Genomic DNA, 20,538 nt, shown 5'->3' with positions numbered 1-20,538 from the left:
AATATTAATTATCTTTTATAATCAGTTTTTCTTTTTATAAAATATTTTCAAGCTTTTTTATTTTATATCTGTAAATATTTTTCTCAGTTTATGTTAAACATCTTAAATAAGATAATATTATGTTGAACTCATCTAAAGTTAGATTGATACTTCCTTCATAAGAATCAAGTTAAATTGATAAAAAATCAAGTTAATCTAAACTTACATTGAGTTAAAATCTAATTTGATCAAAAATCAAGTTAGTTGAAACCTAAATTGAGTTAAAATCGAATTAAACTAGCTCAATTCCAAGTCAAATTAAGTTAACTCAAACTTAAATCAAGTTGAATACATCTAAATCAAGTTGATTTGAACCCAAATTAAGTCAATTCATATCAATTTCATAACTAAGACCAAATCTAGCCTAATTCAATCAATTCATACCAACTTCATAATTAAGACCAAGTCTAGTCTAATTCAATCAAGACCAAGCTAATCCAAGTCAAGTTGAATCTATCTATGTCAAACTCGTGTTAAGTTTATCCAAACATATATATAAAAATGAGTCAATCCAAATCTAGATTGAGTCAAGTTAGCATAAGATCACCTGATATAACTTAAATCAAATCCAAATTAAATTAAACCCATTTGAGTTTGAGATAAACCCTACTAAGTTCAATTGAGTTGAGATAAAACAGGTTAAAATCATGTCAAACTAAGTTGAATAGAACAAAATCAACCAAAACTACACAAACTAAAATATAAATTCGAGAATAAAGGAATTCCAAATTCTTACTTTTTAGATGAAGTTTAAAATTCTTTAACTTTAAGTAATCCAATTATTCTCATGAAAGAATTTAATTTTTTTTAAAAAAATTTATTACTCAAACAAAATATTTTATCATAAAACATTTCAAATTCTTCAAAAATAAATAAACTACCATCTTAAAATACATTGTCTAAACATAAGCGTTTCTAAATATTTGGGTATCTCCACCATCTTCATCAATCAATATAAAATATAAATCACAATTTAAACCAAACTCTACACAACCTTCCAATCCTAGATTTGAAAAATGGGAACCAAATCTGTCCGGAATTTGAAGAAAAAAAAATGATAAAGAAAGCCAGCAAAAGAATCCACAAAATAAAATATATTATTCAAAGATGTAACAAATGTATGGTAAAAGTGGCATGCCCTTTTCTACACAAGCGGCCCTGCAACCCAAAAGGATGAAACCATAGGAGAATTTATCTTCAAGTATCGTCTACTTGTGAATGGAATACAAAGCTTGGGAATGTTGTGGTGATGTCCCTGCCCAAACACATTCAATAGGATGTCAGAAAACTCCAGTGAAAGACAAAGGACAAATAAAAAAATATTAGCAGTATACTAATACCAAATGTGCTGAAGTTAACTCAAGACTTTGCAACTCTCATACTTTTTTTAACAGAGATTTAATGATGAGAAGTTATAAAGATATAAAGATCAATGTTATTGCTGGTGATCCCACATAAATAAAGAGTACAGCCAAATTATAATATACAATCAAGGTGCAATCCTCACCTTAACCATCAGCTTTGTGAGATTAAGTTGGACATAAACTCAAAATGATATTAGAATCAATCATAGTCAAGTTTTTTAGAACTATTATGACACCATTATAGAACTCCTATTAGACTGCTATGTTCATTCCTTAGCAGGAGAAGATGGGTTGGAGGTCCGACATCAATTAGGAATAGTGCTAAATTATATATATATATATATATATATATATATATATATATATATATATATATATATAAATGGGTTCAATATTCACCTCACAAGTTGGTTTTGTGAAGTTGGGTTAAGTATAATCTTTCTAAGAGTTATTTTACTATTTACACTCTGGAAAATGTAATGCAGAAATTGACAAGAAAAATATAAATTCAATAATTACTTGAGATATTGAAGGGTCATGTTCTTCAGAAGTGATGGATGACGCAGAACCAGGTTTCTCCACTCCTCCTTGTCAATCTTGCCATCATGCTTTGTATCTGCTTCCTCAAAGGTCTACAAAAATCCAAAACTTTATGTTAAAACCATCCATGTGAGTTATCAAAAAGAGAGAATGAGACTCTTGAGACTAGTGGACACAGTTAGAACTTAGAAATGTAGTTGATAGAAGAATGGGGTAAAACCTTGTCAATTATACTTTCTATAACATCATCTGATAGGTTCATGCCAGATTCGGCAAGAGTAGCCACAACCATTTGCTTCACCTGCATAAAAAGACATAAAAATCAGGCTTGTCTTGAATGAAGAGAAAAAAAATTAGAATTAAACAAAACTGACTAAGTACCTCTTGCCTTTCAATAAAACCCTGCTGCTTGAGATCATACAGTTGAAAGGAAACTGAAACATGATATCATATGGGTTTAGTTTTGTTTGCTTAAAAAGGTCAGTGCAGAAAATTGAAGACTTGATTTCAATTATGCATTGTAAACACAAAATTCATGCTAAACTAATAATTGTACAAAAAGAAAAACCTTACAACATACATTCAATCTTATCATCAATGGGAGCATTTGGATGGAAAACGGAGAGAGCACGAGCAAACTCTTCAAAACCCAGTATTCCATTGTGCTTTGTGTCAAACAAATCAAATACCTAACATAATTAGAGAAGAATTCATTCTGCATGAGTTTCTGTTGAACAATCTACAAAATATAACACTTGCTTGCGTGCATAATAAGCTAAAAGGCTGTAATACCATAGCATGCATTGTGTGCATACACTACTTGTGGGCAAGTAAACTAACTATTTCGTACTGCATTAAATATGCCATTCTTTTAGTTACATGTACAAACAGGCACAGACTAATTTTTAAAATGACATCCCTTCTCAAGGTACATAAGTTTAACATAATTTTCACAATCCTCATGTTCAGTGAACTATTCAAGCTAGTGTGTCTAAAAAAATATGATGGACTAGTGACATAATATGCAGTATTATACACAGACCAATGAGAAGAAATTATAGAATAGAGAGACAACTGAACATCTAGAAATGAGTATGACTAGACAAGGTGATTGATACAGTTGTAAAACTGCTAAAAAGGTTGCCTTGGAACATAGTGACCAATAATATAACAAAAAAGGGAGGACTACAAACATTTCAGTCATTACAATAAGCATTAGACATAGAACCAGTTTTTTTTTCTGTGCATCTGTGTGTATATTAACCTGATATGACCATGGAAAGACACTTTCATGCGTCAAAATAAAGATATTTGCATAGGAAATCAATAAAATGAAACGAAAGCAATACCCGATCGGCAAAAAGACTTTCTTTTTTGTTTGTCTTGAACAATGCTAACTGAAACTCTTCCTGTAAATGATATGTAAAGTTGAGTATAACATCTGATAGAGTTTCTAAAACTAAACCCAAAGTAAATGACAAAATAGAACAATAGAATTAACAGCATAGATAAAGAATGATAAATAAAACTATTAGACATGCACTTTCTTTCGGTGTTGGAAAATGCTCAACTATGTACCTTGTTAATCAAGCCATCATCAATAACAGCACTGCTGATCTTTTTGAAGAGCTCATAAAGTGCTTCTATTTCACTTACACTGACTGCACATACAAGAAATATATTGCTATTTTCTAGTACAAAAATAACGTATTTATTTCCTAACAGCAATGTTCACTGCCACTAATTAAATTACCTCAAAATATGGTGGAATAATAGAAGATAAAGGAATTCAGAAGTGTATATTCTCAGTAAAAACACAGGTTGAAATATCAGAATCAATTTGTAATCTAATTATGTAAGAACGAAAATGACAAGTAATGAATTATAACCATAAAGTAAGGGTAAGTACGTACACACTGTCTCTCTAGCAAGAAGTTCAGGATCTTCAAGGCCTCTCGGCTGGTTGTATATGTCCAGATCACAACATTTCAATATGGAAGCAAATAAAGACTTTAATCCCTCTAAGCAGTGCAACATGATATCTTTCGCAAATCAGAACACTCCATAACTGTTCCAAGAATAAATCAGTTAGAAATTCCATTTAGTTCATCCATCATAAAGTCATTATAATAAATCACAAGGCAAACGAACCTTTTAACCATTTCCAATTCCGGTGAAAAATCCCAAATGGCAAGATCTGAAAAGGTAACAACAGAGAAAAAGAAACCTAGTTTCAGACTTGAAACATGATACCGACTTGAAAATAAAGCAACACCACTAGTTCCACTTTCAACCACACGCTGAACTCATTGAAAATTCAAAGTACTTATCACCACGTACTACAAGCATCAAGACTATACACTGTGCATTGTTTTCTTCCTTTCACTTTGAATCACAAGAAAATGTGCATAAAAATTCATATTTCAATGATGTGTGTATATATATATTGACACTCCTTAAGCTAGTTACAAAATTTTCAAATTAATAGGCATTAAGGAACTCGGCATAACACCGTACATAAACAACTACAAAAATAGAAACAAACAAAACCTTACTCAGCAAGATGGGGGGTAATGCTACATTGGTCTTATGCCCATATTAAAAACAAATTTTCAGCAAGTCCATAATCTTCAAAACACAAACACAAAATTACTGATAATTGACAAACTAAGAATCCATGAACCCACATCAAGCTCCTCACACAAATCCTCTCAAAGTCGCCTTCGAACAACATCAGATTTAAATTTCAACCTCCCCACATAAAAAATTACAAACTTTTAAGGTACCAGATTATGAATACAGGGCAATTCACAGCACACACATATCCACCACCTCATAAGCATGAAAAAAACCCATCGATCTATGGGAACCGGCACCGAATCAAGACATAAAATAAAAGAAACAAAATTTACAGAAAACTCAAGAACCCCAAATCAAAATACACCATAAAATCAAGTTATGAAGCTTCGACCATGATTGAAAAGCAAACAGCCCAGAAGGGTAGGGGAAAAAATCAGACCTTGGAGGCAGAAGATCAGACACCAGAAAAGGAAAAAGAAAGTGCGTAGAAGATTTGGAGAAGTGAAGGGTTTGGTTGGAATTAAAAGGAATTTGTGGAAGTGGGATGGATGATTGGAAGGAATGTGTTTATGAAGGTGACGCAAGTGATGTTGTCGATGACAGATAGAGTACAACCCACAAGAACCTCTGACATTATTTTATATCAAAGGTTAACTCAATTTTTCATATCATAAACTTATCTCTAAAAAATTAGTAAATAGAAGATAAGTTATCTACAAAATATTTCAAACTACCAAATAATCCCAAGTTGTTACAAATTTAGTTTGATTTCATTACTTCTCACAAAATCAGTGAATTTTTGTAGAGTTTGATTCAAAATTATAAGTAAAAGTTGAATTTTGGAAAGTGATGCTTCCATTCTTACTATTATATTTAAATTAAATTATTTTTTTTCTTTTCTAAATGTTAATATGGTTTGTTAAGAGACTAAAAAATTAACTGCAACAAAAAATTGGTACTTAGTAACTTAACAATGCTCAGTTACTATCTTATTAAATCATAAATATCTAATGAAGTTATTTGTTGAAATAATTAAGGATAAAAAATAACAGAAATATACAGTTTTATACGGTAGTTTGTTTAAATTTAATTTTGTTTAATCAATCAAATATATTTTTTAGTATTTATAATTTTTTTTTGTTTTTATTTTTATTTACGGATTTTTGTTTTATAGTTTTATATTGTGTATTTTAGTGTTCATCTTATACTACATTTTTATATATTTTCAATCTAATTTAAAATATAATAAAAATAGCATACTTTTAAATGGATATGATATGGCCGTTATATCAATTAAAATATAGTACGAAATAGCATACTTTTGAAGCAGAAATAGTATAATAACTAAAATAAACAATGTAGTATAAAAATATTCATAACTTAGTGATAAAATCAAATGAGTTTGGTATCTATCATATTTTTAACTTAATTTATCCTTTTAGTTTTTAATCCTAAACTAAATTTTAATAATTTATTGAAAGTTGTTAATAGTTAAAAAATAATTTTGTATTCTAACTCAAATTGTTTCTCATAAAAAAAATGATTTATATATTCAAAGATGTTTTTAATACGAATGTTAAGTGTAATATAATTTGTATTTTTCTAAATATTCTTTTGTTTTTAGAAAATAGAATATTAGAATTTGTAGGTATAATAAAATAATGAGATCAAATATTTTATTTTAAATATAAATCGAATTTGTAGGTATAATAAAATAATTTTCTAATTTTCTAAATATTTTTTTATTTTTAAACTCTGTTCATTTTCAATTTGGTATTTTGTAGGTTCAAATAGATATTCTCTAGTGAAAATAATATAAATATTTTATCACCCGACACTTTCCATAAGAAAGGAACTTTTATAACAAAGTATCAAATAAACTCGTAATTTTAAAGTTTTTTCCAAATTTTTGTAAAAGTTATTTTTTAAACAATATATATATATATATATATATATATATATATATATATATATATATATTATTTAGTTTGGTATATAATATATATTTCATAAAACATAATAAATATATTTTCCGTCACTAAAGTTAAACATAAAGTTATTATTTTTTTAAATAAATAAATAATCTTTCTATTGATAGGGGAGCTATGCACAACTAAACCCATATTTCACATATGATTTTTTTATGATGACAAAATAAATGTTTTATAGTTTCTTACACAACAAAATGACAAAACTTTTGCTTGATCATATCTATATTTGTGCTTGAACTAATTGATATATGCATTCATTGATTTATAATGAATTATTGGGTGAAACACATTGCATATCTATATGAAATAGTTAATTAAATGTTTGTATAATCTGTTAGATTTAATCAAATTTCAATATATGCATAATATGGGCAAAACGACTATGTTTTAACTGATTACATTAGGTGGATAATCGATTAAAACACATTGTTGTGCTAGTACTTAATGAAAAAAGTTTTCGAAATTGGTTAACAATGAAACTTAACCGATTATGTTATTTTTCTAATCGGTTAAAGTGCGTTTTATGTTAAAACTTTTTCTTGGAAAGCCATAACTGTCAATAACGGTCATATTTTGAATCTTGTGACTTGTATGATATGTTTAATCGATTACATGCACTTTTAATCTGTTAAATCCTGTGCAAATGTAAAACTGGTAAAGCTAAAGGAAAAGCTTAACATATTACATTAATTGTTTAATCGATTAAAATGCGTTATAGTTTAAAAATCTATAAATATATGCATTGCTCTCTGTATTCAACAATTTTATGATTCATAACTTTCATAACTAACTTGATTGTTGAGATTTTAATTGCAAGAACGTCCTGAGTTTCTTGGAAAATCAAGATTGCTTCACTGGAAGGAAATACTTAAAGATTCTTGCAAGAACATTGTGCTTCAACATTGCTGATCATTTCTGCACTTTGAGGTGTACTTCTTCAGATCAGTGTTATCTACAATCAAGGTTGATTGTGTCCCTATTGCTGCAACTAAGAAGAGGACTTGGTGAAGTTCTAGGACTTGGAGTTGGGACTGCTCTACGGGTGACAAAAAGTGGGTGATCTTTCTAGGTTGCTATAATTGATATTTAGTTAGAAAGGAGAATACAATTGAGAGGATTGTTCTCTATATGTCTTGCTTGTAATAACTCTATCAATATAGTGGATCCCTTCATCTAAGGTTGATTGAAGGAAGACTGGACGTAGGCAGTGGGTCGAACCAGTATAAACAACTGTGTGAGTCTCTCTATCCCTACACTCTTACATTGTTCTTATTCTTGATTGGATTCATTCCAAGAAAACTTCAAAGATTTCAAAAAGCTTTTTAAAGAACATTTTTTTAAAGGGGAAAACCAATTCATCCCCCCTCCCTCTTGGTTAAGAGTATTGGCTTAACTTTTTCTACAATTGGCACTAGAGCTGAGAATTCGAACTTTACTCAAATTTTAATCGGTTAGGTTTTTCAATATAATCGATTAAATTTTACTGATGGCCAATACTTCTTAAACTTTTGGAGAAGGTGCGTCTATAAACAGACTACCACTGTTTGCAGGTGAAAATTACCCCTTCTGGAAAGTCATAATGAAGATTTTCTTGGAATCAATTGACAAGGGTCTTTGGGATGCTGTAATCAATGGTCCATATGAGCCTACTAAAGTGATTGATGGCAAGACTGTGAACAATAACTTCTCGGAATGGAGTTTGGATGAAAGAAAAAGAGCACATTATGATGTGAAGGAAAGGAACATCATTTCCTCTATACTGACTATTGATGAATTGTTCGGGATATCAACTTGCATTACAACAAAAAGAAATGTGGGATGTCCTTGAGGTAACACATGAGGGTACAAATGAAGTTAAAAAAAGCTAGGAAAAATTCGCTTATCCAGGAATATGAATGGTTTAGAATGAAGGCTGGAGAAAATATATATGATGTTCAGAAACGGTTTACACACATTGTAAATCATCTTACTGCTCTTGGAAAGAACTTTGATAAAAAGGAAATCAACATCAAGATCCTAAAAAGTCTTAGCAGGAACTGGCAACCAAAAGTCACTACAATTTCAAAATCTAGAGACCTCCTACCATGAACATGGCAACTCTGCTTGGGAAACTAAGAGAGCATGAGCTTGAGTTAGGCAGATTGGGAGAGAAGGAAGAAAGTGAATAAAAACACTTCATTGTCCTCAAAACTACAAGCAAGAATGTCTTAAGAAAATAAGTTAGAGAAACTGACTCATACTCAGAGATACCTAAACAGGAAGTAATGAACATGATGGTAAAGAATTTCTCTAAATTTATGAAATCTAGAAAAGTTGTTTCTGACTTTGCAGGTAACTCAAGAGACAGTAAAAAGAGGATTGTGATTCCTACATGCTATGAATGTGGAAAAGAAGGCCATATCAAGTCTGAATGTCTTGTCTTGAAGATTAAACAAAGATCTGATGAGAAGACTAATCAAGATAGAAGAAAGGACATGCAAAGGAAAACCTCTGTTGCCTGAGAAGACAGTGATTCAGACAACTCTTCAAGTGACAATGATCAAAGTCTAGAAGAAGAGACAAATCTATGCTTAATGGTTGGTTCAGTGAATTCAAAAAGTAGTGATTACAATCTTAATGAAGAGCCTGTAGAAGACAAGTACTATCAACTATTGGATGCTTTTCAGTAACTGCATGCTGAAGCTATGAGATTACAGTACAAGGTTAATCGGTTAAATAGTGAAAAAAAGGACTTTAAATGTGGAACCTGGTTGATGATAATGCATGTCTAAAAACTGAACTTGATAATGCTTTACAATTTGGTAAGAATGCTAAAGTTGAAATAAAAATTGTTGTTCAAGACTGCACTGATTATCCAACACACCTAGAGAAAATTAAATACTTAATCAGTACACTATCCACGTTTACTCTAAGAAGATCCAATCTAAAAAGATCCAATCTTGAGGCTGGCTAGGATCCCAGAAAAGGGTTATTAACAAATAAGATATAGGTTACTCTGCTAAAAGCGAAATAAATTCAAAGAAGTTTTCTGAGCAAACCTTTGTCTATTTCATGCATTTTAAAATTTTTATTAAACTAAAATAATTGATTATATAGGAATATAATTATAACTAAAATTAGTTAAAATAATTGCATAAATTATTTAAGGCTTACTTAGTAATTTGGTTTTTATGTTTAGAATTATAATTCACTTTGGTCTTAATTTTTTTTTCACTCAATTGAACTTCAATACTTTTTAAATAAAATCAATTAAGTATTTTTGTTAAATTGATTAATAGTATTTGGCTATTTGTCAAAATTTAGAAATGTGATATGTCAAAACTAAAAGAACTTAATGTAGAAGATAACACAAAGTTTTATACATGACGCTAACACCAATTTAATGAAAATAACCAATTTGATTCTATTTAAACTATGTTGGAACACATTAAAACAAAAATATATCATATAACTAAATTTAAGAAACAAATTATTAACTAAACCATAATATAACAAAATAATTAAATATTAAATAATATATATATATAACTTGACCAATCAATAATTAAATATTAAATAATTAGATACGGTGACAAAATTACTTGAAAACCAGAAAGTGCTATATAGTTAAATACACAATGTACAAAACTTCATACAATTAATATATTAAAATTAAGCTTCTAATATTATATAGAGAAATTTTCAATAAGGCATCTTCAAATAGAAGTGAGGACGAAAATTTACTAGTCAATTATACACATTTCAATACAAAAATATTCATTAGATGGTACATGAAAAATGAAAATAAAAAGGGAAATATTTTGAAATTGAAAGTTGAATAAAATTGGAGGAGTTAATAAGCAAGGGTAGGTGGAACATCTCTTCCTGAGAAGAAACAACTATTAGTCTTACAACCAACACTTTACAACCACAAAGGCTTTCTTTTTCTTCCTAAGTAAGGGTAGGTCAATTATCAAACCCTTTTTTTCTACCCAAATAAATCATAATCATAATTATTTAAAGCAACTTGATTTTAACATTAAAATATTAATTTGCAAGATGCTATAAGAGAAAAACTTGTACCTTTGTGTTTGAAATGTTTTGGAGGATTGGATCATATGATTGTTTCAAGATATAATTGATTTCCAACACACTATAGACATAATGTAAGTTGAAGAATTAGTTAATACGATAAAGAAGAAAAAATAATCACCAACCGCCATGTGACTCAATGAAAAATATTTGAATGAAAATACAATGATGATATTAGAAAAGGATAATCATATGAATAATTTATTTTAATGTGGGTCGAATTAAATATGACTCACCTAATTCATTTAAAAAGATAATAAAAGACAATAAGAGTGAATTCATCATAATCCACCACTAATAGTTTTATTTATTGATTTTATAATTTTTTTAGAAGTTTTTTATTATAACTTTTTATTATTTTTTACTATTTAAGTTGGAATGTTTATTTAATAATATATAAATAGTTTAGGTTTTTAATTTATTTATTTATTAAATTATACGTGTTAATTAATATTTTAATTTTTAACTATAATTTTATAATAATATTAGGTAAAATAATTAAACACTTTAGTTATATTACTGTAAAAAATAAATAAACTGAATAATCTATTTTACAATAAATATATAAAATAAATTAAAAAACATGATCCATTCAAGTTAAACCAAATTTCAAAATTTTTAACTAAAAAAATAGACTGAATTAACTCATACTGTTTTAACATATAGAACTAATAAATTCAAAATTATAAATTTTTTATAAAATTGCTTTCAACTTTTTAGTAGTTTCATGTGCATTAAGTCAAATTGAGTTTCAACAAACATTCTAAATTTAACATATTATTAATTGTTAATCAAAGAAAAATTCCCTTAAAAGTGACTTCTATACTAAGTAATAAATATACAAAAGTTGGTGAATATCAAAATGATAGAGACTTAAGCTAACAGAACTAAATAAAACAAAACTTCAATACTAAATTAATTGAAAAAACCACTTTTCTTAATTAATCAATCCAACATTAAATTCAAATCCTAATAAGAAAATAAATTTAATGATTTTAAGAGAAAAGGAAACTTATTTTAATTGAAAGAAGATTGGTCATTTAATCATTGTGTACTCCATGCCAGACATTGATATGATGTTGAAATAGATAATAGATATGAATTAATTAAACTAAGAAATTTAAAAGAGACATGGAAAGATAAAAGTTAAAAAGATAAAGTTTCTTAAGAAAATAATGAAGAAAGAGAAAAGAAAAAGATAACGAATCTCAGAAGTCTTATAGAATAAAGTTATAAGTAATTAAAAATTAAAAACCAAAATTAAGAATATTTTAAAATTTAAAAAATATATTTAAACCTGATAAGATATATTAATGAAATAAAAAAATACAAACCTCAATATCACACAAAAATAAAAAGAAAAAAAGAAAATATTACTACTTTTATCTCAAGTTATTTGCAGTTTTAATAATTTTATTTAAAAACTATATATCTTCTCAGATGATAATATATTATTGATTAATATTTTTTAAAATTTATATTGTTAATTAAAGAATAAGTGTAGTAAATGAAATGTATTTATTGAAAGTAAAATAATTTCAGTAATAAGTGTATTAAAATTATTTATATTATTTATACCTTTGACTTTTCCACGTGGCGCTCAAATATGATGACACTGTAAGTATTAACGAGCTTGGCACGGAACTGCAGAGGAACCGTATCCGAGTTGCTCGACCCGAATATTTGAAACCGTACCAAGTGACCCGATTCGTTATCATCTGCTTTGTTCGTTTTTGGTTCTTCTGAGACTAAAAAGCAAAAGATCACTGCAAACAAACCCTAGAATCTGCAGCTCGGTTTCCTCCACTGGCCGTTTGTTGAATCGAAATTCGAAGAGCGAATCGAATGGGGAAGAGAAAAGAGCGTCGTCTCGCCGCTCTCAGCAACTCCGGTCGCCGAGTCAAACTCGATCTTTTTGCGGAACCCTCTGGTAGTCACTATCTTTGCTTCCTATAACCTCTCGTTTGAATGTTCAATTTTTTATTCTGTGATCTTTGTCTTATTAGTTCGAATTCGAAAACCCTAATTTTGGTCCATATCTTTGCTGATTATGATTTTTTTTTTAAATTTGTACTATTACTGTTTTCTAAGGTTTTGTTAGAGTTTAATTGAGGATGAAAGTAATATGATTTGTACATGAATTTCGAACGAGATAGTTTATCCATTTCAATGTCTCTATGATCTTTTCCCTGTTGTATTATTTTTGCTTTCTACTTTTTTTCTTCATTTTTTTTCTTTTATTTTTTACTGGAAGTGATTGTAGTATGACTTGTTCGTGGTTAGTCTATTGTTACGAGATTGGAATGAGTTGATATATGCATGTTACAATGATACTTGTCTTATCTCACCAGACTGTATTGTTCATGCTTTCCGGGGTTTCTCGCACTTGTTTTTTTTTTTCACATTGTCGTTGGTTGAAATTAGGCGTGTGCTGTTGTTACATATGTTTTTTGTCTTAAGCGAAATAAGAAGTTTAGAGTTTTCACATATTTGGGCGCTATCTGTTGGCTAGTTTCTATCCATGTATTAGTTATTTTTTATGTGTCTGAAAAATAATTGGCGCAAGTGCAATGATCTGGAATGCGCATGACTTGTAGAACTATGCACAAGACATATTTTATTGTAGAAGATTACTGATTTTGAAAAGCTATGCTTTGAGCGTTGAGCGTAGTACACCTGTCAAAGAGGATGCCAGGGTTTTTTTTTTCTAGAATCAAATTATGGAAATGGCTTTTAATACATTTCTTTACTTGTCATGCTATGTTCTTAATCTGATACCTCTCCAGGAGAGTTGGGTGGCTCCACTCTACATGGTGATGCTGGAGGAGATACTGATTCTCAACATCGTGATGGGTTACCCAATTCACCCTCGTCTTCAGGTGGGTTCTGTCAGTTTTCTCAAAAGGACTATATTTAGAGGACATGAGTGCTCAACATTAAATTGGTGGAAATATGGATCTATATATACAAGACATGTTTTGTTGTTTGCCCCAAGAAACTGTTCGCAGACTGTAGGGCTGCTGTGTGGTCTTGGGAATATTCATTTCAGATGACGTCGGCCCTGCCACTTTGAAATATGAATGACTCGTAATCTCGTTTTCCCCCCTTTGGCTGCATCAAGGGATTACTGAGGTTCAGACGGTAAAAAGTTTTATCGGTTCGTATGTTTTTGACTTTATTTTCTTAATGACTAACTGACATTTCCCATTGTAACAGGTGACTTAGATTATACAAGCTAAAATGCTTGTGAATCTATTTTTCATCCTTGAGTTGCTTTTTGTCTTGTCAATTGTAGCACACCTTTTTTAATAGTTTTTTTAAGGCTCTTGCTGTTTCATGGTCAATAATCCAGCATTTCTGTAGTTTCTAACATGCTGGCATCTTGTCTTCAGGTCAAGAACCGCAAAATCCCTTGCTGCTACTTGGGCAATATAGTGATGATGAAGGGGACGACGGATCAAGCAAAAGGCTTAATGATGCGAATTTGCAAAGCCCTGTGCTCAATGAAGAGGTATTCTATGACCTACTAGATATATGTCTGAGCTTCATTTTTGTGGCTTTCCTTGCAGTGCTTAAATTGATATTTCTTGATTTTAATAATCTTCTAGATTAAATCTCTAATGGTAAGGAGGGGTGTGCCACCAATACTTGGCTTGGTTCAATGTTAGTGTTATATTTGAATTGCTTTTTTATGGATTAATTGTATGCTCCTGTTATTTGAGAGAGTGATATCCTGTTTTCTTAATGGCTATGAATTACAAGTTTTTGTGTCTATCATTCGTTAGCAAATTTTATAAAATTTCAATTCTGGCGTCCTTTGCTTGAGGTCCACTTTTCTGATGCTGTAATATGATTTTTATTTTTTAATTTGAGGCTTATGATTTGTGAAACTTTGAGTACTTCTTTTGAATGGAATTCTGTTTACCTTGTTCATAATATAATATAATATAATATGATATGATATTCATTTTTAACTTGTTCATAATATATTACGATATTCATATTTATTTAGTGCTTCTATCTAGAAGTATGAGTTGTGTACTCCTTTTTTACGTTTCATTGCATTGTTTGATATTTGGATATTCCTGAATGCTGACCCAGTCATAATTAATTTGAGGAAATATTGTCTATGGAATGTGGGTGGTGCTTAATCCTACAGTGAGTAAGCTATATTTTTATTTATTATTTATATATTTTACTGTTTTATTTTTGTTAGGGTAAGGGTGAACTCGATGAAGGCTCCAAAGATGTGAATATCAGTGTCTCTGCAGATCTTGTTCCTCAAAATAACGAACAGCAAAATGCAATGCCAAATTCTGCTTCAGTTGATGCCGGATCCTGTGAAAGAAATGAAAGTCACGGTGTTACTGGAAATTTGGAAAATGGAATGGTTTCCAAAGATCAAATATGTGTCTCTGAAAGTTTTGATGAAAGAGTTGTCACTGATGTTGGTATGGGGTGGAAGATCGTGATGCATGAGGAAAGCCAAAGCTATTACTACTGGAACACTGAAACCGGTGAAACTTCATGGGAAGTGCCCCAGGTCTTGGCTCCTACAGATCAGTTGGCTAATGACTTGATACCTCATGCTTCTGTTAATGATAAAACGGAGGGTGCTGCTGTTGGTGATAGTTCCAGTGTGCTCTCAACTGTTATGCTGGACACTTCTGCTGCTTTCACTACTGACACTTCTTTGGATGCTACAAGGACTTCTCATAAAGAGTTGTATGGTCATGGGTCCCAAATGAATGAAGGTAGTGTTGAATGTAGAAGTCAAAATCAGGGTTCTGATGTTAATGGTAATGAATTGACAAGAGATGACAGTCATATGAGTATATTCGAAGGTGAACATCATTCATCTGTTTCCAAGTTTAGTGTTGAAGAACAGCAAGTGGACCTTGATTTTCCTTCTCGTCTTGTGAATCAGTGTGAGAGTTTGTTAGAGAGGCTGGAATCACTGAAAAAGTATGTATATAACGTTAGCGGCTCTTTATTATTTATTTTCAGAATTTTGTTTGATTATTTATTTGTTTCATAGCTTATTTTTTCCAGTTCCAGATTTAAGTAACTAACAGAATACTGCACAGGTCAAAGGAAAATCTTCAAGGCCAGGAATTCCTGTCAAAGTACATGCTAGAGATTGAGATTAGGCTCTCTGATATTAGGTTTCTTGCTTCACACGGATCATCTTTGCTTCCTTTCTGGGTGCATTCTGACAGAAAGATAAAATTGCTTGAAAGTTTAATCAACGATGATTTGCTTGAAACTGGTAAATCTTCACATGATGAAGTTGAGGATAAAAATGTCTCTGTCTGTGAAGAATTGGGGGACCAATTGAATGGTATGGAACATGAGTATGAGGTAGATCAAAGTAAGAGCAAAGGGAGCCTTCTTACTTCTGAAGCTTGTCATGGATCTCAGGTTGATGGTTCAGCTGTAGTTGTAAAAGATATCAACAATAATTTTTTTACCAATGGTCAGCATGTTCCATCGTCTAGTTCTCCTGGTAGTCATATGGAAACATGTGTAGATATTAATTCAAAAGTTGAAGCAGTTATAAATCCCCAGGAACCAATTCATAAACATGGGTATGTATCCGGTGAAGATGTTGATATGGATATTGATATGGAAGTCGAAGATATGAATTCCTCAGACAATACTGCTGTCATGGATGTGCCTGTTGCAAAGGATTCTGTGCAAATAGATCAAGTGGTTCAGTTGAATCCTCCTATGGACTACCATTCTGTGTTGCTTGAGGAGGGTGAGTTTGTTGTTCCTCCCCCACCAGATGATGAATGGATTCCTCCTCCACCCCCTGATAATGAGCATGTGCCTCCACCACCACCGCCAGATAATGATCAGGTGCCTCCTCCACCTGGTGATCCGCTACCACCTTCTTATAGTATTCTACCATCTTATGCTGAGACAGGGCAGCCCCTTTCCTATGCCCAGTATACTCTATCTTATCCTGGTGTTGCTGTTGAATATTATGGTCAGACAGCTGCTGAAGTCCCAAGCAGTAATATATATGGACAAATTGCTATGCCCCCTGCACAGATTTACTATAATAGCGCGATTCCTAACATGTATAGTGAAAATCCTCAAGTTATGATCAATCCAACTGACACTGTTGCTTATTATGATGTTCAAGATGGTAGGTTTGTTTTGGTACCATATGACAGTGATGCAATTTCTATTTTTCTATTACTGTAAATAATACTGTCCGACTCTGAGTAATTCCAACATTTCTTTAAATCAATGTGGTTTCCTTTAATTTTTCAGGAGCTGGTTCAAAGCCCATACCTGCTATCAATATTAACGGTTCTGGTGTTGGTGGGGCCAACTGGTTATCTAGTGATGTTCCGTCCACCTCATCTAGTATCCAGGCACCTGCAACTGTTTCAGTTGATGAAGGTGTCTCGTTACCTCCGGCTTCTTCTGAAACTGCTGCAGAAAATAATGCCTCATCAGTAGTTTCTAAAGCCCAATCTAAAGGTACAGATGTCAAGCAAGAGTCAGTCTAGTGTTACTGGTTGGTTGATCCTGTTTCAAATTCAGTTTGTAAAGTTAAGAGGCTGATTGGTTTTGTTCGCAATCTAAGGGTTCTAGAACACATTCCTAGGTTTATTAGGTATTATATCCTGTTTTTAATAATTGACTATATTCAGTTGCAAGTACTTGGTAGTGTCGTTTTAACCTTCTTCCTCCCTCCTTGTATTGGCTGACGGTAATGAGTGGTTTATTTGTATGCACGCCTTTCCATTTGTGGATTGAGAGGTTAATTCGTGTTTTCAAATTGTCCACTCTTAGACAATGCATTTTTGGTATTCTTGATAATTAGGTTTATTTATTTTTCAAGCATCTGCATACAGTTTCTTCCTAATTGTTTTTATTCGTTCATCCTTTTAAATTTGAAATGTAATTGTTGAATGATGTTTGTGCCCGTGAAGCTATATGATAAATAGCAATCCTTCCATTCTTGATTCTTATTTTTCCTTGTTTTCAGTTGCTCGCACTAGGAAGCGAGCAGTTGCAGTTGGATCCTCGTTAAAGTCTAATAAGAAAGTTTCAAGTTTGGTAGACAAGGTAGGATTTTTTAAAATAAAAATATGTAGATTTTCTTATTTCATTTGCTGTATTATTTCCTCTTCAATGTGAAATTGATATTAGTTTCTAATATTTGACCTTTCTGGTCTCTTTCTGTTATTAGTGGAAGGCAGCTAAAGAGGAGATGCTTGAAGAAGAGGAAGAACCTGACAGTGTGTATGAGGCCTTAGAAAGAAAGCGCCAAAGGGAAATAGAGGTTTGCATGTGGAACTTACCTTCATTAAACGTTTCAGTCTTCGGGATCTTTGTCTCTCAATTTCCTTTGATTTTAGGAGTGGCATGCCAAGCAAATTGCAAGTGGAGAGGCCAAAGATAATGCTAATTTTCAGCCTCTTGGTGGTGATTGGTATGGAACTCCAGAAACCTTTAATTTCACATTAACCCGTCCATCTTGCACAATAATTAGATTTCTTGTTTTCAGGCGAGAGAAGGTCAAACGCAAGAGAGCACAGGCAGCAAAAGAATCTGGTAGCAAACCGCAAGATGCTATTAAGCAGAACCAACAACAACCAGATCTGACTGAACTCGCCAAGGGTCTCCCAAGTAATTGGCAGGTATGTGTTCATTAACCTTTTTAATGCGCTCTTTAAAACAATCGCATTCAGTATGCTGCTGCAATATCTGTTGTCCTCACTTCTAGAGAGAGAAATTTGATTTGAGAAGGATGGGTTAAAAGCACTTCTGATTACAGAATTTATATTTCTGCTTCAACTGAGCTAACTTGGGGTAACCACTTTTCTTGAGTGTTTTCAACTACTAGTAAACTTGTTTCTTAAGCAAATAGTAATAAGTCATAACCATAACTTCTATACACCGAACCTTATTCATTTTCTCTATAAACCATGAAACTGAGTCATTTTGTCTTACTCATTTTTACTTGGTATTCAGGCTTATTGGGACGATAGTACAAAACAGATTTATTATGGTAACACCATCACCTCGGAGACAACATGGACTAGGCCAACAAGATGAGCTAACAAAGGATTTTAATGCTTAGAACTTTTTGTTTCTCTTTTCCTCGTATTGTGTTAGTAGGCTTTAATTAGTGTCTGGGGGGCATGCTAGAAAACCGAGATATTTGATTTATTCCTGACCTTTATATGTACTACGACAGAGCATTTCTAAATAGCAGCTCACTTTTTTGTTTGAAATGGTGGTGGTGGTGGTGGTGGTGCAGAATTGAACCATGGTAAATATTGTTATTGTGGACCATTTTTGTGTGTATAATTCAAAGGAAAGGAAGGGACATATAAGACGTAGAGCTGTTTCCACAAATTTCTTCATGACGATTTCCTATATGAATTTTTAATTTATATGTAAGGTAGAAAAATAAAACTTATAAAAAAATATGATTTTTTATTTGTTAATTTTAAGTTATGAAAAAGTTAAGATAATTTTCTATTTCAAGTGTTTGTTTTTTCTCTATGAAAAAACTTGTTGAAATAGAAGTATTGAAATTTCACGGAAACTGGTTTGGTTTGCAAAATATATAATACAGATGAGCCTTGGAATGGAAAATAATGAAAATCAGTTGAAATGTGTAAAATCTGGTGAAAATCAACGATCAACCGTTTGCAGCATTTGCTGTCTCAATTTAAAGAATTTGTGGAGACACTTATTTCAGTAACATCTTTCTTTTGTTCTTTTTCTTCATTTTTTCTGTATCAATTTGATGTTTTAACGAGCAAATCAATTTTTACCGTTAAAGTAAAAGCGATGAAAAGTAACACTTTAAAGAAATTATATCTTTTTTAGTCTTAATTAATTGTTTTAATTAATTTGATTATTTTTAATTGTATTTTTATTAAACTTTTTTTTTATATTTTTAATTGAGTATTTTAATATTCTAATTGAAAGTGTGTTTGACGTCAAGCACAATTTCATCAAAGATTATTAACAAGAATAATTTCATATAGTAGTGAGATGTCTTGGTTAAAAGTAGACTAAATAGAGATGGTGCTATCATTAGTAGTGTAATAATTTTTATAATATTATCATCATTAGTACTTTTAATAACAAAATAATATAAGAAGAGTCATTATTAGTATGATAGAGACAATTTGTAAGAATTTAGAAAATCAAGTATTAGAGGGAAGAGAGTGTTTTAAATAATAAAATTTAATTATTTAATTATTAAAATTTTAAATGTATAAATATAATTTTTATTAATGATTTTTATTATTTAAATACACACTATTTTTTCACAATTCTTTTTTTTAAGACTTTCTATTATTTGTCTAAGTTTTTTGATTCCCTGTATCGCTTGAGTGATTCTTAAGATTAGATATTCAAGTCTACTTGATCAGTTTCTGTAAAAAAGTAATTTAATTTCTACTCTTTAGATGAAGGTGGCCAGAGGAGACCACACATGATACTCTAGTCTTTGGTGACCTAAGATAAGTATGACATAAAAATGACAGCATAACTTTACTCAAATTCAAAGGTGATTATAAGAGTAAGAGACACCTCTATTTATAGATTAAGGGTGTCTCCAAATTGTAAAAGTTGGACCTAAAACTCAACCTTGGCTAGCTTGGAGAATAAAGTGAAAAATTCTTTCCATTAGGAGAATGTCAAGTATAAAAAATCCTTTCCGTTAGAAGAATGATATGTGACCACTACCTATGAGAAATCTTTTCCAATGTGAGTATGACACATGACCACTCTTTCAAAGTTTTGAACAACCCTTTCTTGAGCCCCACTTTAACTTTTGGATGCCCCACTTTGGTCAACATTGGGCCTTGGCCTTTGTTGACTTAGGTGATCTAAAACTTTATTCTACTTGGTCCAAAATACAAGGCCTAAGTTTATTCTACACCATGATGGCCTAAGAGAAGAAGAGCTTG

The 20,538-nt window shown here is 31.0% G+C and overlaps 2 protein-coding genes across 4 annotated transcripts; one reads left to right on the top strand and one right to left on the bottom strand.

Annotated features, from left to right (window-relative positions):
- Positions 1-980: 980 nt before the first annotated feature.
- On the bottom strand, positions 981-5,134 carry LOC124833541 (calcineurin B-like protein 3). Its single transcript, XM_047308051.2, has 10 exons — positions 4,963-5,134; positions 4,095-4,140; positions 3,857-4,011; positions 3,522-3,604; positions 3,293-3,352; positions 2,524-2,632; positions 2,325-2,377; positions 2,164-2,244; positions 1,923-2,035; positions 981-1,294 (listed from the first exon to the last, which is right to left on the bottom strand). Exons 3-10 carry the CDS (start codon positions 3,978-3,980, stop codon positions 1,237-1,239), a joined length of 681 nt encoding a protein of 226 aa, XP_047164007.1. The 5' UTR covers positions 3,981-4,011; positions 4,095-4,140; positions 4,963-5,134; the 3' UTR covers positions 981-1,236.
- A 7,130-nt stretch (positions 5,135-12,264) lies between these two features.
- LOC124833540 (WW domain-containing protein) lies at positions 12,265-18,951 on the top strand. Of its 3 annotated transcripts, none has more exons than XM_047308049.2 (11): positions 12,265-12,515; positions 13,372-13,464; positions 13,978-14,096; positions 14,802-15,550; positions 15,673-16,739; positions 16,868-17,080; positions 17,592-17,671; positions 17,796-17,888; positions 17,965-18,038; positions 18,114-18,246; positions 18,581-18,951. In XM_047308049.2, the coding sequence occupies exons 1-11, from the start codon at positions 12,431-12,433 to the stop codon at positions 18,662-18,664; spliced, it is 2,790 nt and encodes a 929-aa protein (XP_047164005.2). In that variant the 5' UTR covers positions 12,265-12,430; the 3' UTR covers positions 18,665-18,951. The 3 variants fall into 3 exon arrangements, with proteins under 3 accessions (XP_047164005.2, XP_087972846.1, XP_047164006.2); XM_088116720.1 differs by having other exon boundaries at positions 12,461-12,515; positions 13,372-13,726; XM_047308050.2 differs by having other exon boundaries at positions 12,461-12,515; positions 13,372-13,742.
- The last annotated feature ends 1,587 nt before the right edge of the window (positions 18,952-20,538 follow it).

This window comes from Vigna umbellata, chromosome 5 (genome assembly GCF_029865625.1).
Source record: "Vigna umbellata cultivar VRB3 chromosome 5, Vumbellata_1.0, whole genome shotgun sequence".
Lineage (NCBI taxonomy): Eukaryota > Viridiplantae > Streptophyta > Magnoliopsida > Fabales > Fabaceae > Vigna > Vigna umbellata.
This window is presented reverse-complemented; position numbering and strand designations above follow the sequence as displayed.

Bases quoted from the DNA above. Each gene is read 5' to 3' on its own strand.
- LOC124833541 (XM_047308051.2), bottom strand. From the start codon at position 3,980: ATGTTGCACTGCTTAGAGGGATTAAAGTCTTTATTTGCTTCCATATTG. The intron at 2,633-3,292 runs GTATTGCTTTCG...TAATTATGTTAG, and splicing joins AAAGTCTTTTTGCCGATCGG to GTATTTGATTTGTTTGACAC. The intron at 2,378-2,523 runs GTATGTTGTAAG...ATCATGTTTCAG, and splicing joins CATTGATGATAAGATTGAAT to TTTCCTTTCAACTGTATGAT.
- LOC124833540 (XM_047308049.2), top strand. From the start codon at position 12,431: ATGGGGAAGAGAAAAGAGCGTCGTCTCGCCGCTCTCAGCAACTCCGGT. The intron at 17,889-17,964 runs GTTTGCATGTGG...CTTTGATTTTAG, and splicing joins AGCGCCAAAGGGAAATAGAG to GAGTGGCATGCCAAGCAAAT. The intron at 18,039-18,113 runs GTATGGAACTCC...TCTTGTTTTCAG, and splicing joins CAGCCTCTTGGTGGTGATTG to GCGAGAGAAGGTCAAACGCA.